Genomic DNA, 27,639 nt, shown 5'->3' on the forward strand with positions numbered 1-27,639 from the left:
GGTATACATTTGGTCTATATGGAGTGAGTCTTCCTCATTGATAGTTCTAGTTGTACACTTGGTTACTGGCTTTTGACTCGCTCTAATAACAAATTGGATTTGGCGATTCTTCCTTGTTTCTGTTCGGGGCTATTTGGATTAAATACTTGTTTACTAGAAAGTATAGGTTCGTGTCATGGTTTCAATAGACTATTCTTCTCAAATTGCTCGCTTGGTCAAGATGGCCGATGTTTCATCCAGCCGACTCCAATCGTGGGCATCTAGACATGCCTGTCGACTGAGTCGTACGGCACGACTGGTTCGTGTCCTCATTTCTTGCTCGAAGTCGTCGATCGCCGATTGAGCTGTTGTGACACCGGAATGGAGCTTTTCAATAGCTTGCATCAAATGGTACGCATCGAGAAGACCATGATTTGCCGCCTCCCCACGGTCTATTGACGTTAGAAATGGTCCATTTGTCAAGGTGAAGGGAACTTACACATTGTCATTGCATGCGCCGCATCTCCAGCCAAGGTTACTCGACCCCCACGGTTATCCCAAGGCAGACATTCCCAATCTGCAAGTTTGATCTCTGTCACCGAGGTTCCAGTTGGAATACGATCGACCGCTTCTTTCAAGAAAGGTATAAATCCTTGTGCCCGACGTTTCATGTTGACTAGTCGCGCCTCATCGGTCGCCGCGACTTCATCTGTTGGACCACGCACTGGCCACGACATGCATATCTGAGCTCGATAGCGTTCAGAGTCAGAGCCGGCCGTTCCGTTCCCTTGCGGCGTTTCTAACATGGAAAACCAGAAAAATGCCCCAGTCGGTGGATGACATCCTTGGAATAACAACGGATCCATCTCTCGCAAGGGTTTGATCTCCGCTGGCGTCAAATCCACCGCGACTCCGGTAAACCTGATGGGAAGCAGTGTATTATCGAATGCCTCCGGTCGCAGTATCTGCCTGACCATTGATCGACTCCCTTCAACACCGACGATCATCCGCCCTGTCACAGCTGTGTCGTCCGCGAAGACCAGTTCCACCTCCACCTTCTCCTGCGAAACATGCAGCCCGACAACGCGTCGACCCCAGTGAACATGCTCTTCGATTCCCTGTAGCAATGCCTTTCGCATCTTCTCTCGATTCACTCGCCATCGTCTACTCGGTGGAATCCTGAACTTTGGTTCCCCCGTCTCGAGATTAATGAACAGAAAGTTGCCATTGTCGTTCTGCGCAACCTCCTGGTCAACCTGCACGTCTTGAATCCTTGCTAGCGTCTCTGCAGGAAGCATTTTGAACATATGCTCCAGGGCCCAGTGGAGTGTAATGGCCCACCCCTGTCCGCGGGCATCGGGAGTCTCATCGCGTTCGTAGATTTCAAAGGGAATGTTCTTTTGCTTGAGGGCTTGACCGAGTGTCAGCCCGACAATACCAGCACCAACAATTAGTACAGTATTCATGTTGTGGTTCATGTTCTTGTTACTGAAGCTGCCTTTTGTTCCTTTTGATTCGACTTTATCGGAGCCCGTCGCATAGATAACGTGCGGGGGTTATCGTGGCTTTCCGTCGGCTAAAATGCGACGGCCGCCGGTGCCGATTGATGATACAACATGATATAACATCATATAAACCTGGGAGAATTCTGCGTGATCAATCAAGGTTGGACCTCTATTTCATTCTCATCGCTCATTATGTCTCACGAGGCTCTCAACCCCATTCACCCCTCCGTGCTTCCCCACTTAGACCCCGTCTTTGTGGAGCTCTACAACGAACACGTCGCCAACACCCCATCAGGCCCAATTGATCTTGCTTTATTACGCACAAAGTATTCGGTTCTTTATTCTTATGGTACAGGCCCCGCCCCAGATTGCGCCCGTATCTACGATGCCCAAGTTGCAGGCCATAATGGCGAATTGATCCCTGTTCGCGTCTATGAGCCCGACTCTCCAGGTCCATGGCCAGTACACATTGACTTTCACGGTGGAGGTACAAAATTTCATTCCCATCCTGCAGGGACCCACAACTAAGATATGAATAGGATGGGGCCTCGGCGACCTCGACACGGAATCCCACATCTGCAAACACATATGCGTCAAAGCAAATGTCTGTGTCATCGACGTCGCATACAGACTGGTCCCCGAATACGCATTCCCAATTGGAATCCAAGACTCCTTCGCAGCGCTGCAGCACATCCATGCAAAGGGCGCCGTGGAATTCGAAATTGACCCGACCCGTATCTCCCTCGGTGGCGTTTCAGCCGGTGGAAACATCGCTCTGATCTGCGCACATCTAGCCCGGGATGCGAGTATTCCCCTTCGGCTGGTCGCAGTTGGTACACCGACTATTGATGATATTTCGAAGTACGCCTCTGCCGCTGAGGCTCCCTGGCCGTCCATGCAGGAGATGGAGCATGCACCCACCCTGAATTGGGGACGGCTGAAGTGGTTTGACAATTTGAAGTGGCAGAGTATTGCATCAGAGGGACCGGAGAGGGAGGTGCAAATCAAGGCTTTGAAGTGGTATGCCAATGCTTTGCAGGCGCCGGATTTTACACAGTTGCCCAAGACCGTGATTTACACTGCTGGCTGTGACCCTCTGCGCGATGAGGGCGAGGCTTATGCGAAAAGGTTGATTGAGAGTGGGAATGAGGTCATTCAAAAGCGGTTTGCGGGAGTTCCACACCCTTTTATGCACATGGATGAATGTGAGTACTTTACATCTGTTCTGCAGGGGCATTGCTGACCAAATCTAGACCTGTGGCAAGCGAAGGAGTTCATTGAACTGACTGCTGATCATATTCGAGACACTCTGCATCGGTAGAGCATATGCTTCTGTCCATCTGACTTGATACCGGGTGCTTAGAGTCGGGTATTTTACTGTCCTTAAAATAGCAAATTGAACAAAAATGAGAAAAAGGAAAGAAAAACATAAAAAGTCCATGGACTAGGGATAGGTTTGTAGGATGAGCAGCAGCAGCCATTTCTCGAAGCATAATCTTGATTTATTGATGCTTATATGAGCATAAACTGACCATCGAGAGGCCATTGCCACTTATAATGTTCATCATGGCAGTGATTCGGACACTCCTCGATGAGCAAGTTCGGCCAGCCCATTGCTCACCATGAACAAGAGTCATGGCCAGAGACTACAGATTTACTTGAAAGTGACATAGCAGACTTCATAACATCGGGTCGACTCGATAGTGACTAATTCATATCATATAACTGATGCGCCAAAGGAACAATGCTCTCTTTCAGCCCCCGAAACTTGACGCCAAGCATTGTTTTTGTCTTGGAAGAATCACACGAGTAATGAGTATCCGCACTTCGCTTTCCAGGCTGTCCATTGGGCACTCTGTGTCTTTCGGGCAACTCCGTGCGGATAATATCTGCAATTTCCTGTGTGTCATACGATGACTGTGTGACCAGGAAACGCTCATGTCCTGTAGCTGGGAAGATCAATATCTTGCGACTAGTTTCCGCAAGATCTTCAACGTCAATCCAGACTATGTCACTGTTAGTAATGCAGAGCTGCCGGTCTACAAGCGTGAGAGGCTTACCTGGGGCCTTTGTATGGGGTAATTCACCATTCCTGCCGGCATTCAGGACCTGCCACACAATCTGATTGCTGGCATTGAGCTGAGACAGTGACGAGATCGGGTGTATCATCTTGCCGAATACCATGCCTGGGCAAAGTGTTATCAGCTGATAGTTGACGGAGTTTCTATTCACAAAGTCCCAAGCTGCACGCTCAGCGACGACTTTCGAGGCACGGTATGCGATGGGCTACTGTCATCAGTGGGCGTTCGAAGCAAGGGAGGGAACATAGACTTACAACAGCCGATGCATTAACACCATCTTCATACGTCAACGGACACCAGTCTTTCTCCGTATAGACTCGTCCAGGCTGCAGTCCCAAGCTGGCATCATAGACACTAGCGAAACTAGACATAATGACCACCCGCCGGACAGTCGGACACCGTTGAGCAGCCTCACAAATGACCTGAGTCCCCTTGAGAGCAGGGAGCATCAATTTCTCTTCAAATTCACCAGGGGCGGCATCATAGCTAAAGGCCGATGCGAGGTGTAGAATAGCCTGGCAATTTTCCAGCACCCCAACCAAAGCGTCAAGATTGGTGGGATCAGAGACGACGACTAGTTGGAGGCGGGCAAGATGCTGCACTCCTGCAGTGCTCAGGGCATTGCGGGTTGCTTCTGCCTTTTCCGTTGATCGGACAGTCGCTCGAACGTGATAATCGGATTGCAGGAGATTGGCGATACAGTGGGCGGCAATGAAACCGTTTCCACCTGTGACAAGAATGAGGGATCCAGCGTCGATGGGAGCCATAATGAAGCATAAAGAATGAATGAGAAAGAATAGTGTAAATAATCAAGAGTTAAATAGAGCGAATGTTATTAGCGTGCATGGGGTTTCGGACACTGAATGCGCCGCCGTCGGATAGATACTCGCATAGAGTCAACATCCCCACTTTTCACGCTTCGACTCCTCAATTTACGGTTCGGATATCCATTCATGTAGTATTTCCTGATCCATCTTATCAATTTAGAGGCGCTAGAACTAAGTCATATCCATGAATTACAATCAGTACACATAGCGGAAAGTCTCATCATCAACATTGGCGTTTTGGGTGCTCGCCGTACGCGCTTCCATCGAACTACGTGCTGGGGTTCCCAAACGATCAGCACGAGAATTGCGACGGCCATACATGATTCGCAAGAGAGTCGAAATCAGAATCGCCGCAGCATTAACCGCGACCAAAGTAATCTTGGCGGGAATGTACCTGTTATTGTCAGCATCACCATAAAGCAGGAAAGAACAAGACGGCTTACTGAGGAGCATCCTTAGATTGAAAGGTCTGGGGCCCAATGATGTTCGCAATACTGAATGCAGCTGAAATGAGCGCAGTGCCAGCAACCTGGAGAGATTAGAATCCATATCAAGCACAGTGGTTTGGCCGCATACCTTCATCGTGTATCCTTTATAGTTGGCGCCAGTCCAAGCATAGATTAGTGCAAGCGGAGCGACCGTCTGAATGAGTTAGAAATTGGTTGGAGTGGGGAGATCGTTAGTCACGTACCGTATTAACCAAGTAGATGCCTGCTAGGCAACCTCCTTTATTAGAAGAGGGTAGGAATGACATCAGGCATGATCCGATTAGCGTTGGGATCAGTAGAAGGTCGATGGCCAGCCACCGGGAAAAGCCTTTCGCGATCGCATATGTAGACACCATCGTTGACACAATGCTGACCACCCCAGACGGCATGTTGAGCAATGCACTCTGTTTATTGCCGTACCCAAACCCTTTGATCAGGATAGATGAGAAAGTCGTGATGACTCCACTTGGGATAGTAATTAAGATGGTAAGAAGAACCAACAGCCACGTCTGGAGATCTGCGAAAGCCTCAAGGACAGACCGCCAGCGGAATGTTTTGGAACCGACGCCGGCCTGATCCAACTGCAGTCTTTGAGCAATACGCTGCTTCTCTGAACTACTTAGAAATGTGGCCTTCTCGGGCGTCTCTGGTAACACCAAAAGAACCAGCAGAGAGACCAAGACATTGACCGCACCAATGACCACAAACATGATACGCCAACCACCGAATGACAGACTAGCGGGCGCATGCTGGGCTGCAAAGGATATGAGTCCTCCAATTATTTGTCCAGCGCCCAGTCCACAGTACCAGAATCCGTATCTGGGAGTAGACTCGGCTCGGGTATACCACATACTCGTGTAAATGGTCAGAGAGGGTGCTGTGGCTGTCAGAGCAGTTCAAACAAAGAAAAAGCAGGAGGCACTTACCAATGACTGCTTCTAGAAGGCCAAGGAGCGTTCGGAGTGCAATCATGCCAGCAAAGTTCTTGGTCGCAGATGAGCAACACAAAATGATCCCCCAGCAAAGAACATTCGCCCCAAGGACTTTCGACACAGGGAATCGCTGAAGTAGAGCTCCTTGTGGAATTTCCGCAACGGCATACGCGATGAAAAAGGCTGTTGCCAACCACGAGAAGTCATTACCAGTCATGCCCAGGTCGTCTTGGAAACCCATCACGTTTGCGTACTGTCCTCATCAGCATTTTATTCAAGCATTGGGCATGACTCATGGAACCACTTACATTGATGGAAATCTTGTCAATCATCTGCAAGAAATAGGTCAGAAACATAATGGGCAAGATATGCGAGTCGATCTTGCGAATGAGCTTCTTGTCATCAGTTGCAAGACAGCCCAAGGCATAGTCCTCAGACTCATCCAACTTCATCGCGAGCGTGTCTTTTTTCTCCATGTTGCGAATAGTGAAACTGAGGTATTCGTAGTAGAACTTTGTATAATGTTGGCATTTGCCATTTAAAGAGTATCCAGGGCCGCTGATACGAGCCCAAGATAACAGGATAGGTCGTGCGAAGCTTCCCCGGAAACTGATGCCAGTCCCGTTCTTAGGAGGCGAATGAGAATGAGGCGATGATCGGCAACGGATAAGCCAAGACATGCAGCCGTCGCATAGATAAACACCGTCGCTACCGATAAGACGGCGATAGACCTCGGGAGATAAACTATTGTCTCCGACAATTGCTTCATGGAGTCGTGTATATATTTGGACAAATAAAATGGCTGTTAGTTTCCCTACTTTTCAACTCGTACATTTTGATTGTAAAGATGCCTTCACGTACAGACTCGCCTCTTCAAGTTGCCATCATCGGCGCCGGACTCGGTGGCCTGGCCGCTGCTGTGTCTTTGCGTCGTCAGGGGCATCAAGTGACAGTCTATGAGCGATATGACTTTGCCGGTGAAGTTGGTGCATCTTTGAGTGCTGCATCCAACGGATCTCGCTTTCTGGAGGAATGGGGGGTCGATGTGAGCGCAGCAAAGCCGGTAGGTAACACCCTCAGATCAATGGGCGCCAAGCACTGATGTAATAAAAGGTCATTCTTCGTCAATTGATCATGCACAACTGGTCAGATGGAGAAGTCCAGAGCACTTATCCGCTTGGAGATTATAAGTCCAAGTTCGGCACCGTAAGGTTGAAATCACTTGAACTGATGGACATGGCCTGACATTTGACAGGACTATAACAATTTCCACCGGATTGATATCCACAAGCAACTTCTTAAGTCTGCGTTTGAAGCGCCCGGTGAAGGACCGCAGTGTGACCTGAAGGTGAACCACAAAGCTATCAATGTTGACCCAGAAGAAGGCACCATTCAATTTGGAGATGGCTCACAAACATCTGCCGATATCATTGTCGCTGCTGACGGAATCCGAGTAAGTCCAAACACTCTTGACGAATTAACATTGTTGGTTTTGACCCGATGCTAGTCTCTCACAAGAGGACTTATGGACATCACTCCCAATTTCACCATGTCCACGTCGTGTTGCTATCGCTGTATCATTAGTGCGGAGAAACTGCGCTCCCTAGATCTTGAGGATTACGTCTCAAACGAAGCCATTGAGTACTGGGGCGGATTCGGCATCAACAAGATTGTGATGTCGCCCTGCAGCAATGGTGAGGTCGTCAGCTGTTATTGCTTCTATCCAGCCTCGGTCAACAATCTTCGCGAGGATGGCTGGAATATTGGAGCCTCACCAAAGCAATTGGTGGAGACATTCCCTGATTTGGATCCAAGGATGAAGAAGTTGATGCTGAATGCTGAGGATATCAAGATGTGGCGGTGTACGTTCTCCTGCAAATGGATAGGCGGTCCAGTACTGATGTTCTGAAATAGTATACAGACATGATCCGTACCCATACTGGGTCAAGGGCAAAGTCTGCTTGCTTGGTGATGCTGGTAAGTCGAAAATTTTATTTTCCCCCCGTGAATCTGAACTGACGAAACACAGCTCATCCCATGATGCCCGATCAGTCGCAGGGATCTTGCATGGCGTTTGAAGATGCCGGTGCACTTGGCTTGATTTTCCAAAAGAACTTTCGCAAAGACTATGGCGTTGCGGAAGGATTGTCACTATATGAGAAGTTGCGCAAGCCCCGGGCCACACGAGTTCAGGAAGCGAGTTTCAGAGCGCGTGAGGACCTCAGTGAGCGCATTGGGTGGAGCTCGTCGTCAGATCGCCCGGGGAAGTTGACCATTGAGGAGGTTTGTGGTTACAATATGAGAGAACACTTGACTAAGCTGGTGGATGAAGCAAAGCAGGCTAGTGTTTAGATTTGAAAAACCGTGTGATTGTGTCATTCCAAGATATTAAGCATATACAGTTCGTTATCATTCTTCTTACAGTATACCCGGGTATCATTCTAGACGAATACCACCCCAGGAAACTGGCTATATCGTACCGATGCCCAATTCATTTCGGACGTGCTGTTCGCCTCCCATACTTTCTCCAATAGCTGTCGAGCATACTGAATATGGCAAAATCCCAAGGTGTTTTCCATAACCATCAATCGCTCCTTGACTATCATTCGTCGCTCAATGGTCACACTGGATGACCCAGCGATGACCAGTGGAAACAAGAGACATCCCTCGACCCGACTGGCGTAGGGTATTTCTTGTACGGCATCCAGAATGGTCACGATCGCTTTCTCAACGAAGCTATGCAGTGGGTCATAGCCCTCCACCACCTGATGTAGACGAAGGCGAATGGCCCATTCAAATGCAGTGGTTGCAAATTCCGTATCTAACTCCTTTTTCGCCATCTGGTCATGATCCGCCCGCCACTCGTCGATTCGAGTCTCCACGTTTGTCGCTGCTGCTCTGAAGCCAATTTCGGAGAGCTCGTCGACCCTTTTACTTCGGTGATTGGCCAGTACATTGACCATACCCAAATAGTCAAAGAGGGTTGGAGAGATTCCATAAATGGCCGTGGTTGACTGACCATATTCCAGCTCTGGTACACTGCTCCGACGAAAACTAGTAGTGAGCTCAGTCATGCTGGCTCCAGGGTGTAAAAGGGGAGGCTTGCACCGAGAGATAGTCGACATGGAGTCCAGGTAATGGAACAGGCTGATACAAAATGTCCATTCATCGCCCGAGATCAGAGATTGGAAAGCAGGCGATTTCAGAATGGCACTGGCCGCTTTGAGATGCCATTTCCATACTCGGGACGTCCCATCAAATAATTCCGTCAAACAGAGCAGAAGCACGGTGGCGCACGCTTCAAAAATACATCGACTATCTGACTGACCAAGCAGGTTGTTGACTTGAGCCAATGCTAGAAATGATTAGCCTACACAAGAATGATGGAATACAAGAATAGTACCTTGGCCTTGTCTTCTCAACGCGCAGCCCCAGATACTTGGGTAAACCCGCTTCCAATGACATCCACTCAAACTCAAAATCACGCTGGTGACGGTATCCGATGTGGCGGCCAAGGGCAAGAGTGTCACCAAGAATGGGTTCCGATCGGAATCATGAGATCGGGAAAGCGCACGCGAGACCACATGGATATAGTGATTAAAGAGTGAACGATCTTCTTCACTACGTAAATGTGGATTTGTGGAGATCGGTAACCCAATAGACGAGGTTGGAACAGTCTGCCTCGACAACGAATGGGGGAAAAGCGAGGCGATAAACTCCTCGTCGTTATCAGGTGTGCTCCAATCGCAAGTCAGCGGATCTCCGTCGGTGCTGTCGATCGGATCCATATCCGTTGAGCCCGTCGCATAAGATCCCGGAGAGTCACCATCACTAGCCACTGATGTGCCTTTGGATGGCCATTGGCAGGATAAATTCAAGCGGCGGCAATCCGTACATCGAGGGCGGTTCTCGTCGCATTTCTTTTTCCTATCGGTCGATCGATTGATTAGAGTTAGGTCCCACGCAAGCATTGTCACCGATCCACTGGTCTAGATCTACCTTGACTTGCATGACAGACAACCGCCACGGGATCGTGATGCTCGGGGCCGTCGGGACCCCATCGTTCCGCGTGAGGGATCCATATTCTCCACTGGTACTCGGGACTTGCAAATATGGCCCAATCCTAGTCACCTCAGCCTCTTTTCTTCAATTGGCTATCAACCGGGAGACGGAGACGTACGTTTGCACCGGGAGCAAGGCAGACCACCATCGCAACGTTGTTTCTATCTTGTTAGCGCCGATTTGGGCTCCTGACTCCAGCCGACTTACAATTTGAGCGCAACGAGCACAGACTCGACTAGGGGGTATTGCAGCGTGCATCAAGGCGTTTCTCGGGTTCAGTCAAATCCAGGAATGAGAGAGAGTTATCGACGCGACGGCTTTACCGCATTGTTATCGGCGACTTCCGATCCGACGGTGATAAGCATGCCAATCGCTGATATCTCCACATCCGAAAGTGCGGGGTTGACAGATATGAACTGTCGAGCTGCAGCCAATGAACTTGCCCGCTTACACGAATTCAATTTTGCAAATAAACCTAGAATAAGGTCATGGATCTCAAGCCTGGCTATCTCTTCAAGCATACATGAATCCCGATAACCGCCAGGTCTTGTGATCAGTCCCTCTCCCGTGTCATCCTTCACATCTCAAGTCAAAAAAGCAAAATCTTGGCAGATCAACTCTGCTCGGTCATGATGCATGCGAGGCTATCACTTCTGGTCGTTTGATTTGAAAGAACTGCCTGAGCTGCCTGAGCTGCCTGAGCTGCCTGAGCTGGACGAAGCTGGCGGGTTGTAGGTGGCCTCGCCCTGACTATTGTTGTAGTAGGTGCTACCGTCAGAGTTGGAGTAGTAGTATGATCAATTCCTATGTAAAATGTCAGTGGGGTCTCGGCTCTCACTTCAACGCACTTTAGCGACACTTACTGGTTGTAGTAGTGATAAGTATTGCTGTTGGAAGCACCGGAGCCGTAGTCTCGGGTACAGTAGTGGTTGCCCTGGATCGTCAGAACGTCAGTCTGTTCCACCTCGGGTCTAAGTATCACTTACCTGGCTGTTGGTGCCAGAGCCGTTGTAGGTGTGCTCGTTTACTTGGTTATCGCTACCCATCGTGGAGTGTTGACCAAACAAGTATCAGTGTGGTTGAAAGGTTGAAAGACAGGAGGTTGGAGGTTGGAGGTGGAGGGAGTTAAAGAGTGGAGGGAGAGTATAGATATTAATGCTTGAGGTTTTCTCGTGGTTGACTAATACACTCACGGGAAATGATACTAAGCAAATGTGAATCAGGCAATGTGAAGTATCATTCATTTATCTATCGCTTCATATAACTGTTCATCTATTCAAACTCCTTCCTTTTTATCTTTTAACGCCAGCTCCAGTGACATCTATTGCTCATTCACCAGAACATAGCGGTACCGGGCGTTTCCAGCATCCATGTCCTGAATGGCCTTGTTGGCGTCCTTCATCGGCCGCTCCTCGACCCAAGGCTTAATGTTCTTAGCGGCAGCAAGCTCCAACATCTCCCGGATTTCATCGGGGCTACCAATCATTGAACCACCGAGCTTCATACCCTTCATAATCAAAGCAAAAGCAGGAATCTCAAGGCCTCCATCCTCGGGGGCACCGAGCTGGATGAATGTTCCACGAGTCCGCAGCAGCTGGCTGTAACCCAGCATGGGCATCTTGGAGGAAGATGCCGTGGAGATGATAAGGTCCAAGGACTGGGCATTGTTCTTGACCCAGTCCTCATCCTCATCCGTGGCGATATAAGCGTCCGCACCAAGCTTCAACGCATCATCCTTCTTGTTGCCCTTGCGAGAGATGGCGACTACGCGATCGGCTCCCAGAGCCTTGGCGAACAGAATGCCAAAGTGGCCCAGACCACCCACACCAATAATTCCAACCTTCTTGCCGGGTCCACAGCCGTTCTGTCGCAGGGGGGAGTATGTGGTGATACCTCCGCAGAGCATGGGGGCAGCATCGGCCGAGGAAATGGCGTCGGGGATCTTAACGACAAAGTGGGAAGGGCTTCGGTTGTATAGCGAGTATCCACCGAAGGACTTGCCGCCGTTGGCGAAGGTACCGTTGTATGTGCCCACCATGCGGTTGCAGTGCTGCTCCAGGCCGGAGGCACAGGCCTCACAGTCACCATCCTTGTTCAGGCAGGAAGCGCTCTGAGCACCCACGCCGATGCGGTCACCGACCTTGATGTTGCCCTCGGCCTTGGAGCCGACGCGAACGGCGACACCGACAATTTCGTGTCCGACGCAGCAGGGGTATTGGGTAGGTCCCTGATCGTTGTTAGTGTCTTCATCTTTCACTATCTCCCTCCGTCTCCTTCGGCGGTGCACATACCCATCCGCTACGCAGAGTGTGCATGTCCGATCCACAGATACCGCAGTGGGTAACACGCATATCGATATCCGTCTCCTCCCACGGCTTGGGCTCAAACTGCTGCCAGACCATCTTGCCCTTGGCAGACTCCTTGTCCAGGCCCATCCAGCCCTCAAACTTGTAATCGGTTGAACCCATGGTGATTGTGCTGGTGTGTATATAGAATCAAATTGAAGCTCGAAACTGATCTTCTGGTCCTTGGACAAGCATTTTCTCTTATATACCAGTCTCCACCATTCAACGTCATCCTCCGAGCCAGCTTTGCAAATTTCTCTGAGGGCTCCTCTTTTGGTTCTGCTGTGGATGGACTGCTTGGTCAGAGAATGGATCCACTTGAACCACCGATGGGCATGTCATCACGGCCTTAACACCATTTTATGTCCGTTATCTGGAACAGCCATTCTGTTTGCCACACACAAGAATTCTTGTTGATGACAGATGGCCAATTTGATTGATGAAACGCCTGGAGTCCCGTTCCATCGGATATCTCTGTCATCAATGCCCTTGATGACAATAGAAGTTCCCGATCGGATTTAAGGTTGTTCTGCAAGATTCGATGGCCGTTCGACTGACTCGGCCCACGGATCGGCATTTCCGGGATTTCTATGTCAGGTTTTTCTTCCGCGTGGCAAGTCATGTTTCCACGAACACAATTCGGCATAAAAGTTTATGAAGACCCGCCTCCCGATGATTACTGAGCAAGGCCCGGTTAGAAAAATCGCCCCGACATCATGGCATTGCCATTGGCGACGTGATTGGGGAAAGCTTGATTCTCGATACCGGTGTGCATATCCACATCAAATTGTAAATTGTCTTATATGACATGGTGTAGAATGTACCATGATCCACTTTTTAAAAAGCTGACACGGGGACATGCACTCTTAACACCGCGACAGTCATCAATGCACGTGAGCCGATTTGTCAGCCATTGGGTTTCATGTTTGGCTTGTTTGGCTTGTTGGGATCGTCTCTGTTCATGACTGTGGTCTGTAGTACATGAAAATTTGCAATTCGTCCTGTTTCACTGCCATATAATCTTTTCTTTATTCGATTGGGAATTTAAGCAGTGGTCATGGCGTCCTAAAAATCAGTCCGAGGTCTTGGAAATAACTACCTGAGCAGCTTCACTCGGCTCAGTATCCATGGATGTTAACATATATCTCGTGTCAATTGCGCACAATGTCGGACACAATTTTGTTCAATCAATTCCAAACTTGGAAATGACCATGGCTTCAGAACTCAGGTCTTGAAATTTGTACACAATAATCATTGACAAGACATCTAGAGGCGACACCGGCTCTTTAACCGAGATCTCGACCCTATAGATCCGGAGGTGGAGAATTGATGATGCCATCGGTGGCTCTTATGGCTTCATCTCCACATCTCATCTGGGTACGAACTAACCGATCGATCAATTGTTTACCAAGCGTCGAGCTGCAATATTATTTTAAAGTTTCCAAGGTTGCTATTGAAACATACATTTTGGAATCCCATTCCATAAGGTCCAAGTGCTAGATACTACACTGATTCATTAGCACTTCTTTACAGTGTTATCCGCATCTATAAAGTGGATCTTTGTGTACATATGGCGTGCTTCGCAACCACGATGAGAACACACCCAGAAGCCCTTTCATTGGTTTGAACACGACATTTAGCGAGCTTCACGCTCCTAACGGCTATGTTAGCATATAACGCAATGGCTCGTCAGAATACCCTGGTCGAGGCTCATAACTGGCGAGTCCCTGGAGGAGTGATTCATTCTTTCCCAAGACCGTGCTTCGTCTTCCTTGCTCAGCCGAGGTGATCTGGTAAGTTCAAGTTCATCTTGATTTCGATTGTATTATTTTCAGGTCGCCTTGATACACCTATATCATGGTAAACCGGAACTATGGCACGGCCGAGACAACCTCCGGGACCGAACAAACCATCCGCGACGAAGAAAGCCCCTTACTTTCATCCTCAGAAACCTCCATTTCCAAATTCAAACCATTAGTTGGCGTCGGAACTATCATTGCGGTACTATTACTGGGTAAGAGAAACAGATTTCCCATGTCCCGATACTATCCTAACATTCCTAGGCGAATTCATCTCTAATGCCGACGCGACACTGGTCATCGCGGCATCCGGCCGCATTTCCTCGGAGTTCGATCGGTTACGCGATGCAAGTTGGTTATCAACAGGTTATTCCTTAGGTCTTTGCGCCGCACAACCCATGGTGAGTGAAGAAGGGGAAGAGAGAGGAGCGGGCGCTGATCGCAATAGTACGGGAAACTGAGCGATATCTACGGTCGCAAACCACTCCTTTTGATCTCATACTTTTTTTTTTGCCTTGGGATGTATCATCAGGTATGTGGCGCAGCAATTAGGACCTTCAAAATGAAGAACGCAGTTGCTAATAAACGGTAGTGGTGTTGGTTCCCAGATGTGGATCGTCATCCTGGGACGCGCGATCAGTGGCATGGGTGGTGCGGGGACAATGACCATCAGCTCGGTTATTATCACCGGTATGGGATTATGCTCTGGATGGATGGAAACCTCGCTAATATCCCCAGATATTGTTCCGAAACGTGAAGTCGCGACGTGGAGAGCCTATGTGAATATTTCCATGACTCTTGGCCGCAGTATCGGCGGCCCTGTGGGAGGCTGGCTGAGCGATACAATTGGCTGGCGATGGTATGAACCATCCTTCCAGCAAAATTGAGGAGATTGATCCCTAACGTGAAACTTTTGATAGGCTATTCCTCCTGCAAGCTCCATTCGTGGCCCTTGCAGCGTTCCTGGTCATTCTCAAACTCCATGTGACACAAGACACCGACGCGTTGAAGAGCGGGAAATCGAGACTGAGCCAAGTCGACTTTTTGGGAACAGGACTTCTCGCATCGGGCATTGTCGCCCTGATTGGTCTCTTAGACCAAGGAGGAAAGGTCTTCCCATGGACCTCATGGCTGACATATGTCATCGGCGGCAGCGGACTCCTGCTGCTGGTTGCCTTCGTCCTAGTCGAGGCATATGTAGCCACAGAGCCCATCTTCAACTTGCGCATCCTGCGCAGACCCAATGTGGCCGTTAGCTACATGCTCAGCACCCTCCAGATCACCGCCCAGCTCGGCATGTTATTCTCCGTCCCACTGTATTTTCAAGTCACCCAGAAAGCGTCCACCACCGCGGCCGGCGTTCATCTCGTCCCTGCAGTGGTCGGGAATACCTTGGGTGGCCTCTTTGCTGGATGGTTTATTCGAAAGACCGGTTCTTACCGCATTCTCCTGGTGCTGGCAGGGCTGATCGCATCCATCACTTATGTCCTCCTCTATCTGCGTTGGGATGGACACACCGGTCTCTGGGAATCACTATACATCATCCCCGGTGGCATAGGTACCGGAATTGCCTCTGCAGCTGCCTTCGTGGCGTTGACTGCGACCTTACCTCCGGATGAGGTGGCTATGGCGACAGCCGGATATATGTTGTTGCTTAGTTTTGCCATGACGGCCGGTGTCACGACATCGAATTCGGTATTGGGAATGGAGTTCCAGCGCCAGCTGCGTCTCAACCTGCATGGCCCTGGATCGGAGAGGGTATGTATTCTACCGGTATATTCCCTGTTGATCTTGGCTAACGAGGATAGGTTATTAAACGTGCCATGGATGACACCAACTATATCGCGCATCTCGGTGGTCGACTTAGGGAAATTGTTGTGGAATGTTATATTTCTGGTCTTAAGAGCACTTACGGTAAGTTGTTTTCTCATCCAAACAGAGTGAAGGCTCTAACATATTGCTAGTGCTTTCGCTCGTGTGCTCTCTTTTAGCCGCGTTCTTGGGATTGTTCATTCGGCATCATCAACTCTAAACCTTGGAAGCTCAACATTACTTTCAATTATCGTTTCTTTGTCATGTTTGAACATAGCATATACCAATAAACTCCATATATACTGTTGCCAATGCTTTCCGGTCGTTACTTGCACTCCCTACCTGCACATGTGGATATATTCCACTTAATACAGCGACACTGCGAAGGAACAGGAATTACTCCAAAACAGGCAATGTAAGTCTCTCTTTTTTTTTTTACGTTTAACTAATGACAATCCCTAAATTCTGTCCATCCTGAATCAAATGCCATGAAAGGAAGCTTAATCACCGCCAGGTATCACTTTCCGTCACAGCCGTCGTGGCACAAGCAGCCGGAACAGTGTAGGAACGGTTCGGGTCACTTTCCCACTCAATGGTTCCATCGCTTTCGACCCGGATGTACTTATATTCAAAAACGGTTCCAGCCGGGATACTCTGAGTAACGAACCAGAGATGATCACTATCGGTATAATCAGCGGCACTAAGAGCGACGGCATCATCAGTGTCCCAATCGCCAAGCGCGGCGATGGAGCCAGCAATCTTGATATTCTCTCCGTAAGTAGTGGTCGCAATCAAATCAAATGTCACAGCGACTGCGGTAGGCAGGCTGCATGAGGTACTCGTGCTCGTCTTTGTAGTAGATGTGGACGCGGTTGTGGTCGCGGTTGTGGTCCCGGTGCCGGTGGTAGTGGCAGTCGTAGTTGCCGACCCAGATACACTGGTCAAGGTGGTGGGCCACGCGGTGTTAGTCGCAGAGCTAAAGGTACCAATGGCCGAAGTTGAGCTGCAGGTGGCCGGAACACTGCTAGCAGAGGTCTCGCCCCATCCTGCGGGGACGACGGAATTACGGCGCAAGTTCGCGGTCAACAAGGCCGCGTAGGACCAGGTCAAATCGCGGGCCGAAAGTTGCGAGCCACTGGACTTGTCAAACTGTTCCGACATTGATCCATTGCTGGAAGCGTACTTCTCCTACATGGCGTCAGTTATCTAGGTCATTGCATGGGGGGAAACCGTCACTTACTACAATGCTAACGTATCCATCTGCGTAGGTCTTCACGGCACTCACGATCGACGAGTATGTCGCGCTGGATGAGGAATAGGTACCAGTGGCGGCTGAGCTGTACACATCGGTGAAGAAAGCCAACGACACACTGTTGATAGTCAAGGAACCGATACGATTCCACTGGTACAAGGCGTCATACAAGAGCTCAGCCGCTGCGAGGGTGCAAAGGAACCAGGGATTTCCATTGTAGTACGAATCCTCGGGGTACCGACCGACAGCCACAGCCACTCCAGCACTGATACCAGAGTTTAGGGTATAGATAGACCGGAAAGAGTCCGTCACAACCTTGTGATTTGCCAATGCACGAGAAGAGCACGGTTGGAAAGTGGTGTCATCACAGGCTGCCTCGGGATCAAACGTGTGGATGCTACCCAAAAGGGTGTTGGCATCCTTGCCCGTGCGACTGCTGCCAAAATTGGCCAAGGTGTATGATCCGGTCCAGAAGGACTGCAGGAAGCAGAGGACCTGAGGGGCCTGGGAGTCGCAGTACGAGCAAGACGAGCCAACTGAGGCGGCGAACTTACTGCCTTCCACCAGAGCACGGTGCTGAACAGCGATGGTAAAGAAAGAGGACCCAGAAACTTCCTCCCACAAATCTATATATTGATTGATGATTAGTCTTGCCATAATTGGCTAGATAATAATGGTCTTACCATATCCTGTCTGATTCCAATACTCGGCCACATAGGATAGATCATTGCGGACAATCGGCCATACGATATTCGTTGCCGTTGTTGTATAGCCATTGCTCTACTGCGTCATCAGCAACATCATCAGCAGCAAGAGGGGTGATGACTTACCACCAACCACTGGCCAAAGGCAATCAGCGCAGTAGCACGGAGAGCAGGGCCATCACGCTGAGGACGTCCCCAGGATCCAGTATAGGCAGTCTCATCAACATTGAACTTGGGCTCACCAAGTCCAGTTCCGGCAGAGAGAGAACCGGATGGGTTGGAAACGGTCTGAATGTATGCCTGAGCGTCAATGTACTCCTCGATCACGTCGAGAAGGTCTGTGTCGCCGTCCTTGAACAGATCGATCAGGCATTTCAACGTCAAAGCCGAGTCACGAGTCCATGTATAATAGTCTGCTCCTGTTAGTCACTTTGATATTCCTCATCTCTGCCGGACTTGTACTCACAATCAGGACTATCCGTGCTAGGACTGGCAATGACGATGCCGGAGTCTGCACTCCCAGCATATGCGCCCGCGGATCCAATATTATCGAGGATGCCTGCTCTAGCGACAGTGGTCTCAGTGGCCAACCAGCTCGACACACTGGTGGTTGCTCGCGGCGCCAACCATTGAGGGATGGCCATGGCTGTGTGGCCCAAAGTCAGCGCGCATAGCGCAGTCAAGATACGAGAAGCCATGACTCGGAATTTTGAAGGTTCTGGCCTCTCTCTGATCCAGAGAGATGAGTCTTTTATATCATTTCCCATGTCGTTTGAACGGGCTCGGTTAAGTTGGCAATCACATTGCAGGGGGTGACTCGGACTGACCGGGTGGAGATATGCAACAAAGCGGAGATCCTCTTTCCTCAACACCTGATTTGCGACCTCATCTCTTCATTCCGCTTTAGATTGGAGTGTGATCTCTTTGAATGAACATCAATATACAGTACCGAGTACATCTTCTCCAGTGGTACATCATTACCCCGTCCAGTAACGATGGGCATTTCCCCACTTCTTTGTTAACCTTTTCTCCGCAGAACAGTTCCAGAACCTGATGATCTCGGTATTCCCGACCATCCCACTCTGTGCACATTCAGCTAAGCCTGGCCTCCGCTTGGAATTTCAAATTGGTTACGCCATGTCTCCGTCCACTCCCCGTAGATTCTCCGTCCCCTGTCGACAAGAAGTCCCGAACCCCGCAGGACTTGGCGCTACGCCCACCAATGAACGCCTTCAATCACCTCCGTCCCTGACCCCGTCCTCTTCGGCTACGACAGAGGCGTTTTGGCAACTGATGCGATCGACATGTGAAGGGGAAACGACGTCCAGCGCCAACGCACATTGGCCACTGAAGAAGGTGGAGCCGTGAAGAATCCCCGCGTAGGAGAACCTTGTGAAGACTTGCGTCCGGCACTAGTGTCGTCCCTCACAGAAACTTAATTACCGACTGCGATCCTTTCCTGTTTGGGCTGAGATCTAACCTCAAGTTGGTTTGGGCAACGGGGTTGAAGAAGTTTCAGGCTGCAAGCCATGCTGTCCCTTCCAAGGCAGTTCACAGAACAGGTTGCACGAGACGCATGCTGGAGAGCGATTGGTTCGTTCGTCCGACAGGCTTCCGCAGGCAGTGGATGTATGTGATGAATGCCGGAGATTGCTTGGTTCTATGTGGAGAATAACGGTATAAACTGACTTGCAGATGCCGAGCTAATGTCCTAAGCTGCGTTCCAAATTGACTTCGAACGTTGAATTTCCCTCAATCTGTCGCTTTGATGAAGCAACTCGCTTGGATCACAGCGCTCTTCGCGAATGTGGCCGTGGGCCTGACACCTGCGGAATGGCGTACCCAGTCCATCTACTTTTTGTTGACTGATCGCTTTGGTCGGACGGACAGCTCGACCACTGCAGCATGCGATGTTGCAGACCGGGTAGGACTTCTTATCTCTAGTCATCACAATGGCTAATTGGTACAGATATATTGTGGAGGCAGCTGGCAAGGCATCATCAATCAAGTAAGCTTCCTTCCGATACTTCTTGTGCTAATACTGACAGGGTTCTTACACAGCTGGATTATATCCAAGGCATGGGCTTCACAGCCATTTGGATCACACCAGTGACCGAGCAGCTGTCCGCAGATACCGGAGATGGCGAAGCATACCATGGATACTGGCAGCAGAAAATGTAAGAACATAGATCCTCATGATCATCGGGGGTTAATACTTGTAGATACGATGTCAACACAAACTATGGCTCAGCTGATGATCTGTTGGCGTTGTCGACCGCTCTGCACGATCGAGGAATGTATCTGATGGTGGATGTCGTGGCGAATCATATGGTAAGATCGTCCAAAATATATTCATCGGCCAATGACTGACACATCGCCAGGGCTATGCTGGAGCAGGCACATCAGTAGACTACAGTGTCTTTGATCCATTCGACTCGTCATCCTACTTTCATTCCTATTGCCTCATCAGCAACTATGATAACCAAACCAACGTGGAAGATTGCTGGCTGGGAGATACCACTGTCTCTTTGCCAGATCTCAACACAGACCTGACATCGGTACAGACAATCTGGTATGACTGGGTCGCAGATTTAGTCTCCAATTACTCCAGTATGCATCCACTCATGTGTGTTGTCTCACTGCTAACATAAATCAGTTGACGGGCTGCGAATTGACACTGTTAAACATGTTCAAGAATCATTCTGGCCTGACTACAATGATGCTGCAGGCGTCTACTGTGTCGGTGAAGTCTTTGATGGGGACCCAGCCTACACTTGTCCATACCAGAACTACTTGGATGGTGTGCTGAATTACCCAGTGTGAGTTGGCCCTGAAAATTGGGTGAGATATGCTAATCAAGGTAGCTACTACCAACTTCTCTATGCATTCGAGGACTCAAGTGGTAGCATAAGTGATTTATACAACATGATCAATTCAGTTGCCTCAGACTGCGCCGATCCCACTCTTCTGGGGAATTTTATCGAAAACCATGATAACCCTCGATTTGCCTAGTATGTATACTATCATCCCTTCAGGAATCTGATCAGAAGCTGATAAAACTTAGCTACACTGATGATTACTCACAGGCTAAAAATGTGATCTCCTTCGTCTTCCTGTCAGATGGCATCCCAATCATCTATGCAGGACAAGAGCAACACTACGACGGGGGCAGCGATCCTGACAATCGTGAAGCCACTTGGTTATCTGGATACTCTACTACTGCAGAGCTGTACGAATACATTGCCGCGACAAACAAAATCCGGACTCTCGCGATATCTGCAGATTCTTCCTATATCACTACACTAGTATGTACCGACGATCTTCGCCCGAATGGCAGCTAACTCGTCCCAGAATGCCCCATTCTACCAAGATAGCAACACTATAGCCATGAAAAAAGGATCGAGTAGCTCGCCAGTCATCACTGTACTCTCAAATTATGGTGCGAGCGGGAGCTCATACACCCTTTCCCTCAGTGGGAGTGGATATTCGTCGGGCACCGTGCTAATGGAGATGTACACTTGCACTTCCGTGACAGTCGACTCCAGTGGAAACATTGCTGTTCCAATGGCATCTGGTCTACCCCGTGTCCTCATGCTGTCCTCTTCTGTATCTGGCAGTGGGCTCTGTGGAACTTCCACCTCCACTTCCACCACAGGCACTGAAACTACGACCAAAGCCTCCACAACGACCACGAGTACAACTGCAAAGTTGACCACCAGTACGACCACAACTTCCAAGACATCCACTAGTACATGTTCTCAAGCCACTGCTTTACCAGTGCGCTTTGAGGAAGTTGTCACCACCACTTGGGGCGAGAACATTTATATCTCAGGCTCCATCAGCGCACTCGGAGACTGGGATACAGATGATGCTATCGCTTTATCAGCCGCTGATTACACATCTTCCAATCCAGTGTGGTATGTCGTTGTCACCCTTCCAGTGGGAACAGCCTTCGAGTACAAGTTCCTCGAGAAGACGGATGGATCGTCAGTTATTGGATGGGAGAGTGACCCAAACCGGTCCTACACAGTTCCAACGGGCTGCGCAGGTGCAACCGCGACTGTCACGGCGACTTGGAGATAGTACATTCATGGATAAACAGGTATCAGGCAGGAAAATTGATGTTAAGGGTATTCGTTATCATAACCTCCGTAGATCCATATGTAGAACTCATAATTATCCGTCCAGCCTAGATGTGAAAAGACGCGACATTTGTCTTGAGAAAGTCAAAAGTGTCCTCTCTGAAGTTGTCAGCAAGGAGAGCTCCATGATCACTGAAAAAGTTCATTAAGCTTTGATTCGTGCTCCACTGTGGCCAATCCATATAGCTCGTGGCCCTGGAGTTAGGATCCAAGTCGTAAACGAATGAGAAGTAGTACGCATGCGTAGCCTTCGATGCCCAATTTGGCAGGATCCCATAAAAGACTTGCAGAATGTCCGAACCATGGAATGTTCCCAAGAGGAGAGTGCCATAGTCGTATGACGACAGATAGGACCAGGAGGGAACATCGGGCTTAACTTGGTTGGCAATCGTGAGAAATATGCGCCGGGTTAAAGTGAAGGTCAGGTCACCTAGAATGGCTGCTAAGCGCTTGTACTGGGGATACCAGTTATTGGCAATTCCGGTTCGGAATGGAGAGCCATCAGTTGTTATGTCGGGATAAGTTGCAACTAAATCCTCAAGTTGTGTTCGCGAGGCATCGGCAAAGAACAGATCTTGCAGATAGTCGACTACTTCTGTCTCCGTGATAATGCTGGATTGGAATAAAGCGAATATAGTTCCCTCATCTTCTTGATCCCCGATGATGAATGGCACGGAGGCGTATTTGCCGTCTGCAACTAGGACCTCTGGTGAATCAGTAAGAACGGTCCCGTCGGGTCGAGGGAGGTAGGATAGGGCAATGGAGTTGTAAGACAAGATTCCAGGTACTGAGTTGGCAGCATTGAGGAAAGTCGTATAATCCAGACCCCGAAGACACTCGAGTGTATCCGTTGCTTCGCTGCAGCCTCCCTGCTTGACTACAGCATCGTAAACTGCTTGTCCCTTCGCTCCATCGACTGAATCTGCCGGAACAACACTCCCGGAGTCCATGATTGCCCCTCGAAACAGTGGAGAGCCATTATAGGTGATGTTACCGTCATATAGAGCCATCTGATCAAAGACCGAGATAGCACCAGCCGATTCACCCCAGATAGTCACCTTCGATGGATCTCCACCGAATTCTTCAATGTTGTCCGCAATCCATTGCAGAGCCAGGCGCTGATCCAGAAGACCCAGGTTCGCTGAACCATCTTTGAGAATCTCCGACCCGGGCATGAACCCGAAGCCACCCACACGATAATTCATTGCCACAAAGATGACTGGCATATTCATCGTCACCGAGGAGGCAACAATAGATGCTCCATCATACATTGACGTGGAGCCGAGTTCAAAACCACCACCAAATATCCATACCAAGACCGGGAGACCTGCGCCAGCTGCAGTACCCGAAGGACGTTGGACATTGAGATTTAGACAGTCTTCACCAGCATTGGTGACAGTTTGAAATAACGGGATATCGGCGATTTCACCTACGATAGATAACAGGAAATCGCTGGTACTTGTTGAAAAGTAGAACTGGGGACAGGACATGGCTGTCCCTGTCGCTCTCACTATTCCTAGTGAAGTTGCGATTGCCTGAGGGGGCTTGAGTCGGAGAGATCCCGTCGGTGCAAGAGCAAATGGAATCCCATTGAAGGTATCAATGTTGCCTAATGTTGATCCGATGATGGTAGCTTGGGGGTGGGAAATACTGACTGTGGGTGCGCTGGCTCTCTTATCGAGAGCTGGAGCAGCCAGGGCCGGCACCACCAGGAGGAACAGTTGAAAGAGCATGGTCGATATTAGATTTCCGGTTCTTGCAGCTTACCAGTCTGAGCGACCGAAACGACCGAAGGGCTGGTTTAAATCATCTTCACCAGTGCCCTTGTCAGTCAACATCAAGGATGGAGTATTCATCTTCCCCAGGAATCAACATGTGCTCCCTCATTTCCTCGGTTGATCGTAAAGATTGTAACTCAATTTCTCGTTCCTAGCGCGGGGTATTCCCTTGGTATCGACTGAATCCGGAATATTCACCGGAAAGTTGGTCATGCGATTCTAGGCGCCGTTAGGCTTATGCAAGGTTTCAGGCCTCGCTGATCCTCTTGGTGGTCGTTGGCCTTTTAGTTAGGCGGCCACAATATACTTCCGAAAGTCACCTCGTGTCAGAGAGAATCAGTTTGAAGACATGATATGAAGCCTGGAGGCCTGGTTTCCCGTCAAGGGATTGCATGGCGCAGGAATGCAGGAGGTTCCTGGGGAAGTGGGGCCTTGTGGAGCTGAAGATCGTAGCATCGGGTGGAGTCGGTCACTCACAAACCATGACCTGCAGATGTTTCTACTTCAGGTCAAATCTCCGTGATTCAACCTTTTGAAAGTTCGTGAAGTTGGAAAAGGAAAGGGTGGCCGCGGTGGAGACATAATGTAGTATCAACTGTACATATCGCTTCATGTGATGATAACAGATTAAACCCGATTCCCAATAACGCCTGATCCTTTAGCTCATTTCTCCGTCTGCCACCCCTCCCATCTTGAAAAATCCCCCGTGTCCAAATCGAACAAGTCCAGCATGCGCCCGACGCTCTGATCCACCAGATCTTCCACCGAGGCAGCTCGGATATAGTATGCCGGCACGGGGGGAAAGATAATGGCCCCGCTCCGAGTAATCTCAAGCATGTTGCGCAAATGAATATCACTCAGTGGGGTCTCCCGAGCGACGAGAACAAGGCGGCGGCGTTCTTTGAGCATGACATCGGCAGTGCGGGAGATCAGATCATCGCAAAATCCGCTGTGAATCGCTGCGAGCGTTTTCATGCTGCACGGCACGACAATCATGCCATCTGCTTTGAATGAGCCACTGGAGATCGGTGCGGCCATGTCGTTGATTGAGTGGGTGTGGTCAGCCAGGGCTTTGACGTTGGCTGGGTGGTAGTCTGTCTCGTATTTGATCGTGGCTTCGGCCCATTTGCTCATGACAAGGTGCGTCTCGATGTTAAGACGGCGAAGTGCGATGAGGACCTTGATTCCTAAAATTGCTCCTGTGGCTCCGGTCATAGCTACTACGATTCGGCGGCGGCGTTGGGTGAGTTGGTGTGTAGGAGCGGGTGCTGATGCGGGTGCAACTGCATGTTGTCCGGATATGTCGAAATTCATCGTGGGATCAGATGGGCTTCCAGTAGGAGAAGCACGAGAAGACTGAGGAGTGTTGGTACCAGAGAGTAGAGAAAACATTTAAACGTTGATGTGTTGAAGTGGTGGTTGATGTTCGTTCTCAAACGCTTGGCTGTATATATTGTGAGATGCAGGAGCTTCTTGGCCAGGCACCTTTGTTAGTTAAATAACAGACAGTGGCAATTTGTCAATCTCGGAGACGGCACGTTCGGTTTCTACGAATTCTTTTGCGGTTCAACTCAATGCTGCGCGTTCGGCCCGAGTTGGCCCTCCGAGGCCCCGATGCCGAGCCCCGAGAACATGCGAGACCGGGTGCTTGTTTCCGCTCTTGAGGTGGAGACTGTTCAAGAGTAACTGTTGGAAGATAAAAAAAAGGTCTTGTTGTACTAGTGCGTTAAATTTTTTGTTTCATCCGACCGTGCAGTCAGTAATTGCCGATCACCCGGGTTGCAATGATTGCACATCTGCCGAGCATGGGATGTCATAGGAATCCATTCTCCTGTGTAAAGTCAAACAGGGGGACTGTTGGGAATAATTAGCAGTGTTATTGATGGGAGGGAAAGACATACCATTCATGATTGAGTCTAGATACGTTACCGGTGAAATGCCGAACGGATCCAACATTTCCACTGGCATGTAGCCATCCTGATTGCTGAAGTTGACGCCCGGAGCAGCTTCGAATCCCATTCCCGGGTCCTCGGGGTAGTTTGTAGCCCTATCACTTTCTCGGTCCAAGGCACTTCGGAGGGTAATCAGGGCTCGAATGTGTCGAGCAGACAACCACTGGCCGTCGCTCTCTGACGGAGTCCCTTCTGTAGTCCTGGAATCCGATGAAGAAAATACATCGATCACCCGTTGCTGCAGACTGCGACACTCGGGGTCATGGCGCGTCTCTTCCCAGATGCAAAGAAGCAAAGTAGAACTTAGAACTGTATGTACCATCGACCAGCTCCGCAAGGGAACGACACTGAGAGCCTGGAAGTCAAGGAACGCCGTGGATGCATCAATCAAGCCCGCCTTTGCGCGCGTCCGAAGTATATCGGCTTGTGGATTGAGCGGCTGGGGCTGCGATTGTTTCATGGCCGGTCGGCAAAGCACAGATATACAAAATGAAGTATGCATCCTCAGTGCCAGATGCTCAAGATTCTGTTGAAATGTGATACAACTTTCCCGATTTCGCAAGTAATGCTGACTTCGCTGGCCGAGATTGTCCAATCTTCGGAGTCCTTCAATGGCTCTGTCGACTTCTGTAACGCCAAGATTTTCTGGTCGCATAATGTCCAGTCCTAGACGACATATAAGGTGCATAGTCTCTGGATAGGACAGGTCATTTTTTTCAAAGCGTGCGTGGTCAAATGACCATCCTGTCACGGAAACAATGGGTGGGCGATCATAGCAGAGACAGAGAAGGCTATCTTGCCAAACGACAGTCGACCTATCTGGATATTAACGCGTAATTAGAAGGCTCGAGAACGTGTTTCACCTACCATAGCTTTCTAGCTTTTGTTCGTACATACTCAGGCCAGTGAATAGTGCTTCTTTCAGTATGAAGCCCCATCGTTTGAGCCAGTCGAACTGTCGTACCGAGCAACGCCCATGCAGCGTCTGACTGCCCCGTGTTCTGCAATGTGTTCCCGACTATTAGAAGCGCCTGGATGGCATCCAGGGAAGGTCGGAAGAGAAAATTCGCGAGACGGAGAGCATGGAACGACCTGCGGGCTTGAGGTCGTCAGCAATAGCTTTCTCTCGGGTCGTTCAGTATTACCAAAGTCCGTTGCAAGCTCTAATCTCCGAGGATATTCCACATCGGAATAATGAGCCCCTGCTGCCAAGGTGGCCAGTAAGAGGCTAATGTGACCAATGGATTTGTCCGTCGCCCATCGATCCGTGATCTTCCCTGGGTCCTTGAGTTCCCCTGAAGCATGGGCATTGAGGTATGTGCACAGGTCAGCCTCGAAACGATCCATATCTGCCAAGATTGGATTGTATGGGTATGCTGTCACCCGGTAGTAGTGGAAAAACCTATTATTTGTTGCTTAGTAGATATCCGATACTATTAGGTTGCCACGTACTTCAAGATTTCCATTCGCTGTGGTAAAACTTGTAGCAAAGATTCCCATTTTTCTGAGGGAGTTTTCGAGTCCATAAATGGATAGCTGTTGAAAGTGTTTTGGAGACCTAAGACAGAGCTGACTTCCCGCGCCATGGAATCATTAGCATCCGATGCCCGTGAGCGCAAGATTGAGACCACGGAGTTGTCCCCCGAGTAGACATAAATTTTTGAACTATCATCGTTCTGAATTGGAGTTTGGTCAACAGTTTCAGTCACTGCTTGGGGCGCTATCGATGAAGCTGGTTGAGCGAGGTGTTGAGATGTCGACCTGCGCCTCGAATGCTCCGAAATGTCAAAGTCGCAGATTTGCGGGTGTTTTCGCTTCTGGCAAGTCCGGCAGGGCTGGTTTCCATCGCATTTAACCTTGCGTTTCCGACAGGGATAACATGCATGGGACTCTCTCTCCCGGCTCTTCAATCGAAGAACCCGGTCTGCCTCATCGCGCCGAATGCTCATCCTGCCGAGGCTTCCGAGGGGTGATCCCGTGA

General features: G+C 49.7%; 15 protein-coding genes across 15 annotated transcripts; 5 read left to right on the forward strand and 10 right to left on the reverse strand.

Moving 5' to 3' along the window:
* Positions 1-198: 198 nt before the first annotated feature.
* N7503_001278 (FAD-dependent oxidoreductase) lies at positions 199-1,445 on the reverse strand (the record flags this gene model as incomplete). Its single annotated transcript, XM_057060825.1, has 2 exons — positions 199-431; positions 479-1,445. 2 exons carry the CDS (start codon positions 1,443-1,445, stop codon positions 199-201), a joined length of 1,200 nt encoding a protein of 399 aa, XP_056924787.1.
* A 231-nt stretch (positions 1,446-1,676) lies between these two features.
* N7503_001279 (alpha/beta hydrolase) lies at positions 1,677-2,805 on the forward strand (the record flags this gene model as incomplete). The annotated part of the gene is made up of 3 exons (XM_057060826.1): positions 1,677-1,971; positions 2,024-2,689; positions 2,738-2,805. The coding sequence occupies 3 exons, from the start codon at positions 1,677-1,679 to the stop codon at positions 2,803-2,805; spliced, it is 1,029 nt and encodes a 342-aa protein (XP_056924788.1).
* Positions 2,806-3,191: 386 nt separating this feature from the next.
* Positions 3,192-4,332, reverse strand: N7503_001280 (uncharacterized protein; the record flags this gene model as incomplete). The annotated part of the gene is made up of 3 exons (XM_057060827.1): positions 3,192-3,490; positions 3,545-3,770; positions 3,820-4,332. The coding sequence occupies 3 exons, from the start codon at positions 4,330-4,332 to the stop codon at positions 3,192-3,194; spliced, it is 1,038 nt and encodes a 345-aa protein (XP_056924789.1).
* Positions 4,333-4,587: 255 nt separating this feature from the next.
* On the reverse strand, positions 4,588-6,288 carry N7503_001281 (uncharacterized protein; the record flags this gene model as incomplete). The annotated part of the gene is made up of 6 exons (XM_057060828.1): positions 4,588-4,786; positions 4,836-4,921; positions 4,969-5,034; positions 5,084-5,757; positions 5,807-6,065; positions 6,121-6,288. The coding sequence occupies 6 exons, from the start codon at positions 6,286-6,288 to the stop codon at positions 4,588-4,590; spliced, it is 1,452 nt and encodes a 483-aa protein (XP_056924790.1).
* A 371-nt stretch (positions 6,289-6,659) lies between these two features.
* N7503_001282 (uncharacterized protein) lies at positions 6,660-8,164 on the forward strand (the record flags this gene model as incomplete). Its single annotated transcript, XM_057060829.1, has 6 exons — positions 6,660-6,875; positions 6,926-7,018; positions 7,068-7,265; positions 7,320-7,674; positions 7,727-7,789; positions 7,842-8,164. The coding sequence occupies 6 exons, from the start codon at positions 6,660-6,662 to the stop codon at positions 8,162-8,164; spliced, it is 1,248 nt and encodes a 415-aa protein (XP_056924791.1).
* An 89-nt stretch (positions 8,165-8,253) lies between these two features.
* N7503_001283 (Zn(II)2Cys6 transcription factor) lies at positions 8,254-9,783 on the reverse strand (the record flags this gene model as incomplete). Its single annotated transcript, XM_057060830.1, has 2 exons — positions 8,254-9,167; positions 9,216-9,783. The coding sequence occupies 2 exons, from the start codon at positions 9,781-9,783 to the stop codon at positions 8,254-8,256; spliced, it is 1,482 nt and encodes a 493-aa protein (XP_056924792.1).
* Positions 9,784-10,521: 738 nt separating this feature from the next.
* Positions 10,522-10,920, reverse strand: N7503_001284 (uncharacterized protein; the record flags this gene model as incomplete). Its single annotated transcript, XM_057060831.1, has 3 exons — positions 10,522-10,642; positions 10,738-10,808; positions 10,861-10,920. The coding sequence occupies 3 exons, from the start codon at positions 10,918-10,920 to the stop codon at positions 10,522-10,524; spliced, it is 252 nt and encodes an 83-aa protein (XP_056924793.1).
* A 275-nt stretch (positions 10,921-11,195) lies between these two features.
* Positions 11,196-12,342, reverse strand: N7503_001285 (NAD(P)-dependent alcohol dehydrogenase; the record flags this gene model as incomplete). Its single annotated transcript, XM_057060832.1, has 2 exons — positions 11,196-12,101; positions 12,166-12,342. The coding sequence occupies 2 exons, from the start codon at positions 12,340-12,342 to the stop codon at positions 11,196-11,198; spliced, it is 1,083 nt and encodes a 360-aa protein (XP_056924794.1).
* Positions 12,343-14,076: 1,734 nt separating this feature from the next.
* Positions 14,077-16,050, forward strand: N7503_001286 (uncharacterized protein; the record flags this gene model as incomplete). The annotated part of the gene is made up of 8 exons (XM_057060833.1): positions 14,077-14,233; positions 14,283-14,419; positions 14,467-14,550; positions 14,594-14,708; positions 14,757-14,877; positions 14,939-15,776; positions 15,827-15,932; positions 15,983-16,050. 8 exons carry the CDS (start codon positions 14,077-14,079, stop codon positions 16,048-16,050), a joined length of 1,626 nt encoding a protein of 541 aa, XP_056924795.1.
* Positions 16,051-16,334: 284 nt separating this feature from the next.
* Positions 16,335-18,484, reverse strand: N7503_001287 (putative glucan 1,4-alpha-glucosidase; the record flags this gene model as incomplete). The annotated part of the gene is made up of 5 exons (XM_057060834.1): positions 16,335-17,018; positions 17,071-17,708; positions 17,766-17,862; positions 17,913-18,199; positions 18,253-18,484. 5 exons carry the CDS (start codon positions 18,482-18,484, stop codon positions 16,335-16,337), a joined length of 1,938 nt encoding a protein of 645 aa, XP_056924796.1.
* Positions 18,485-18,923: 439 nt separating this feature from the next.
* N7503_001288 (uncharacterized protein) lies at positions 18,924-19,154 on the forward strand (the record flags this gene model as incomplete). The annotated part of the gene is made up of 1 exon (XM_057060835.1): positions 18,924-19,154. One exon carries the CDS (start codon positions 18,924-18,926, stop codon positions 19,152-19,154), a length of 231 nt encoding a protein of 76 aa, XP_056924797.1.
* A 400-nt stretch (positions 19,155-19,554) lies between these two features.
* On the forward strand, positions 19,555-21,869 carry N7503_001289 (putative alpha-amylase; the record flags this gene model as incomplete). The annotated part of the gene is made up of 9 exons (XM_057060836.1): positions 19,555-19,710; positions 19,756-19,794; positions 19,848-19,963; positions 20,009-20,117; positions 20,168-20,396; positions 20,443-20,605; positions 20,651-20,797; positions 20,851-21,091; positions 21,138-21,869. The coding sequence occupies 9 exons, from the start codon at positions 19,555-19,557 to the stop codon at positions 21,867-21,869; spliced, it is 1,932 nt and encodes a 643-aa protein (XP_056924798.1).
* A 106-nt stretch (positions 21,870-21,975) lies between these two features.
* On the reverse strand, positions 21,976-23,661 carry N7503_001290 (putative extracellular lipase; the record flags this gene model as incomplete). Its single annotated transcript, XM_057060837.1, has 1 exon — positions 21,976-23,661. One exon carries the CDS (start codon positions 23,659-23,661, stop codon positions 21,976-21,978), a length of 1,686 nt encoding a protein of 561 aa, XP_056924799.1.
* A 708-nt stretch (positions 23,662-24,369) lies between these two features.
* On the reverse strand, positions 24,370-25,098 carry N7503_001291 (UbiX family flavin prenyltransferase; the record flags this gene model as incomplete). Its single annotated transcript, XM_057060838.1, has 1 exon — positions 24,370-25,098. One exon carries the CDS (start codon positions 25,096-25,098, stop codon positions 24,370-24,372), a length of 729 nt encoding a protein of 242 aa, XP_056924800.1.
* Positions 25,099-25,519: 421 nt separating this feature from the next.
* Positions 25,520-27,607, reverse strand: N7503_001292 (Zn(II)2Cys6 transcription factor; the record flags this gene model as incomplete). Its single annotated transcript, XM_057060839.1, has 5 exons — positions 25,520-25,560; positions 25,608-26,473; positions 26,526-26,757; positions 26,804-27,060; positions 27,111-27,607. 5 exons carry the CDS (start codon positions 27,605-27,607, stop codon positions 25,520-25,522), a joined length of 1,893 nt encoding a protein of 630 aa, XP_056924801.1.
* Positions 27,608-27,639: the final 32 nt, after the last annotated feature.

The sequence above is a fragment of the Penicillium pulvis genome (genome assembly GCF_028828015.1).
Source record: "Penicillium pulvis strain IBT 33274 chromosome Unknown contig_12_segment0_segment0, whole genome shotgun sequence".
NCBI classification, from domain to species: Eukaryota; Fungi; Ascomycota; class Eurotiomycetes; order Eurotiales; family Aspergillaceae; genus Penicillium; species Penicillium pulvis.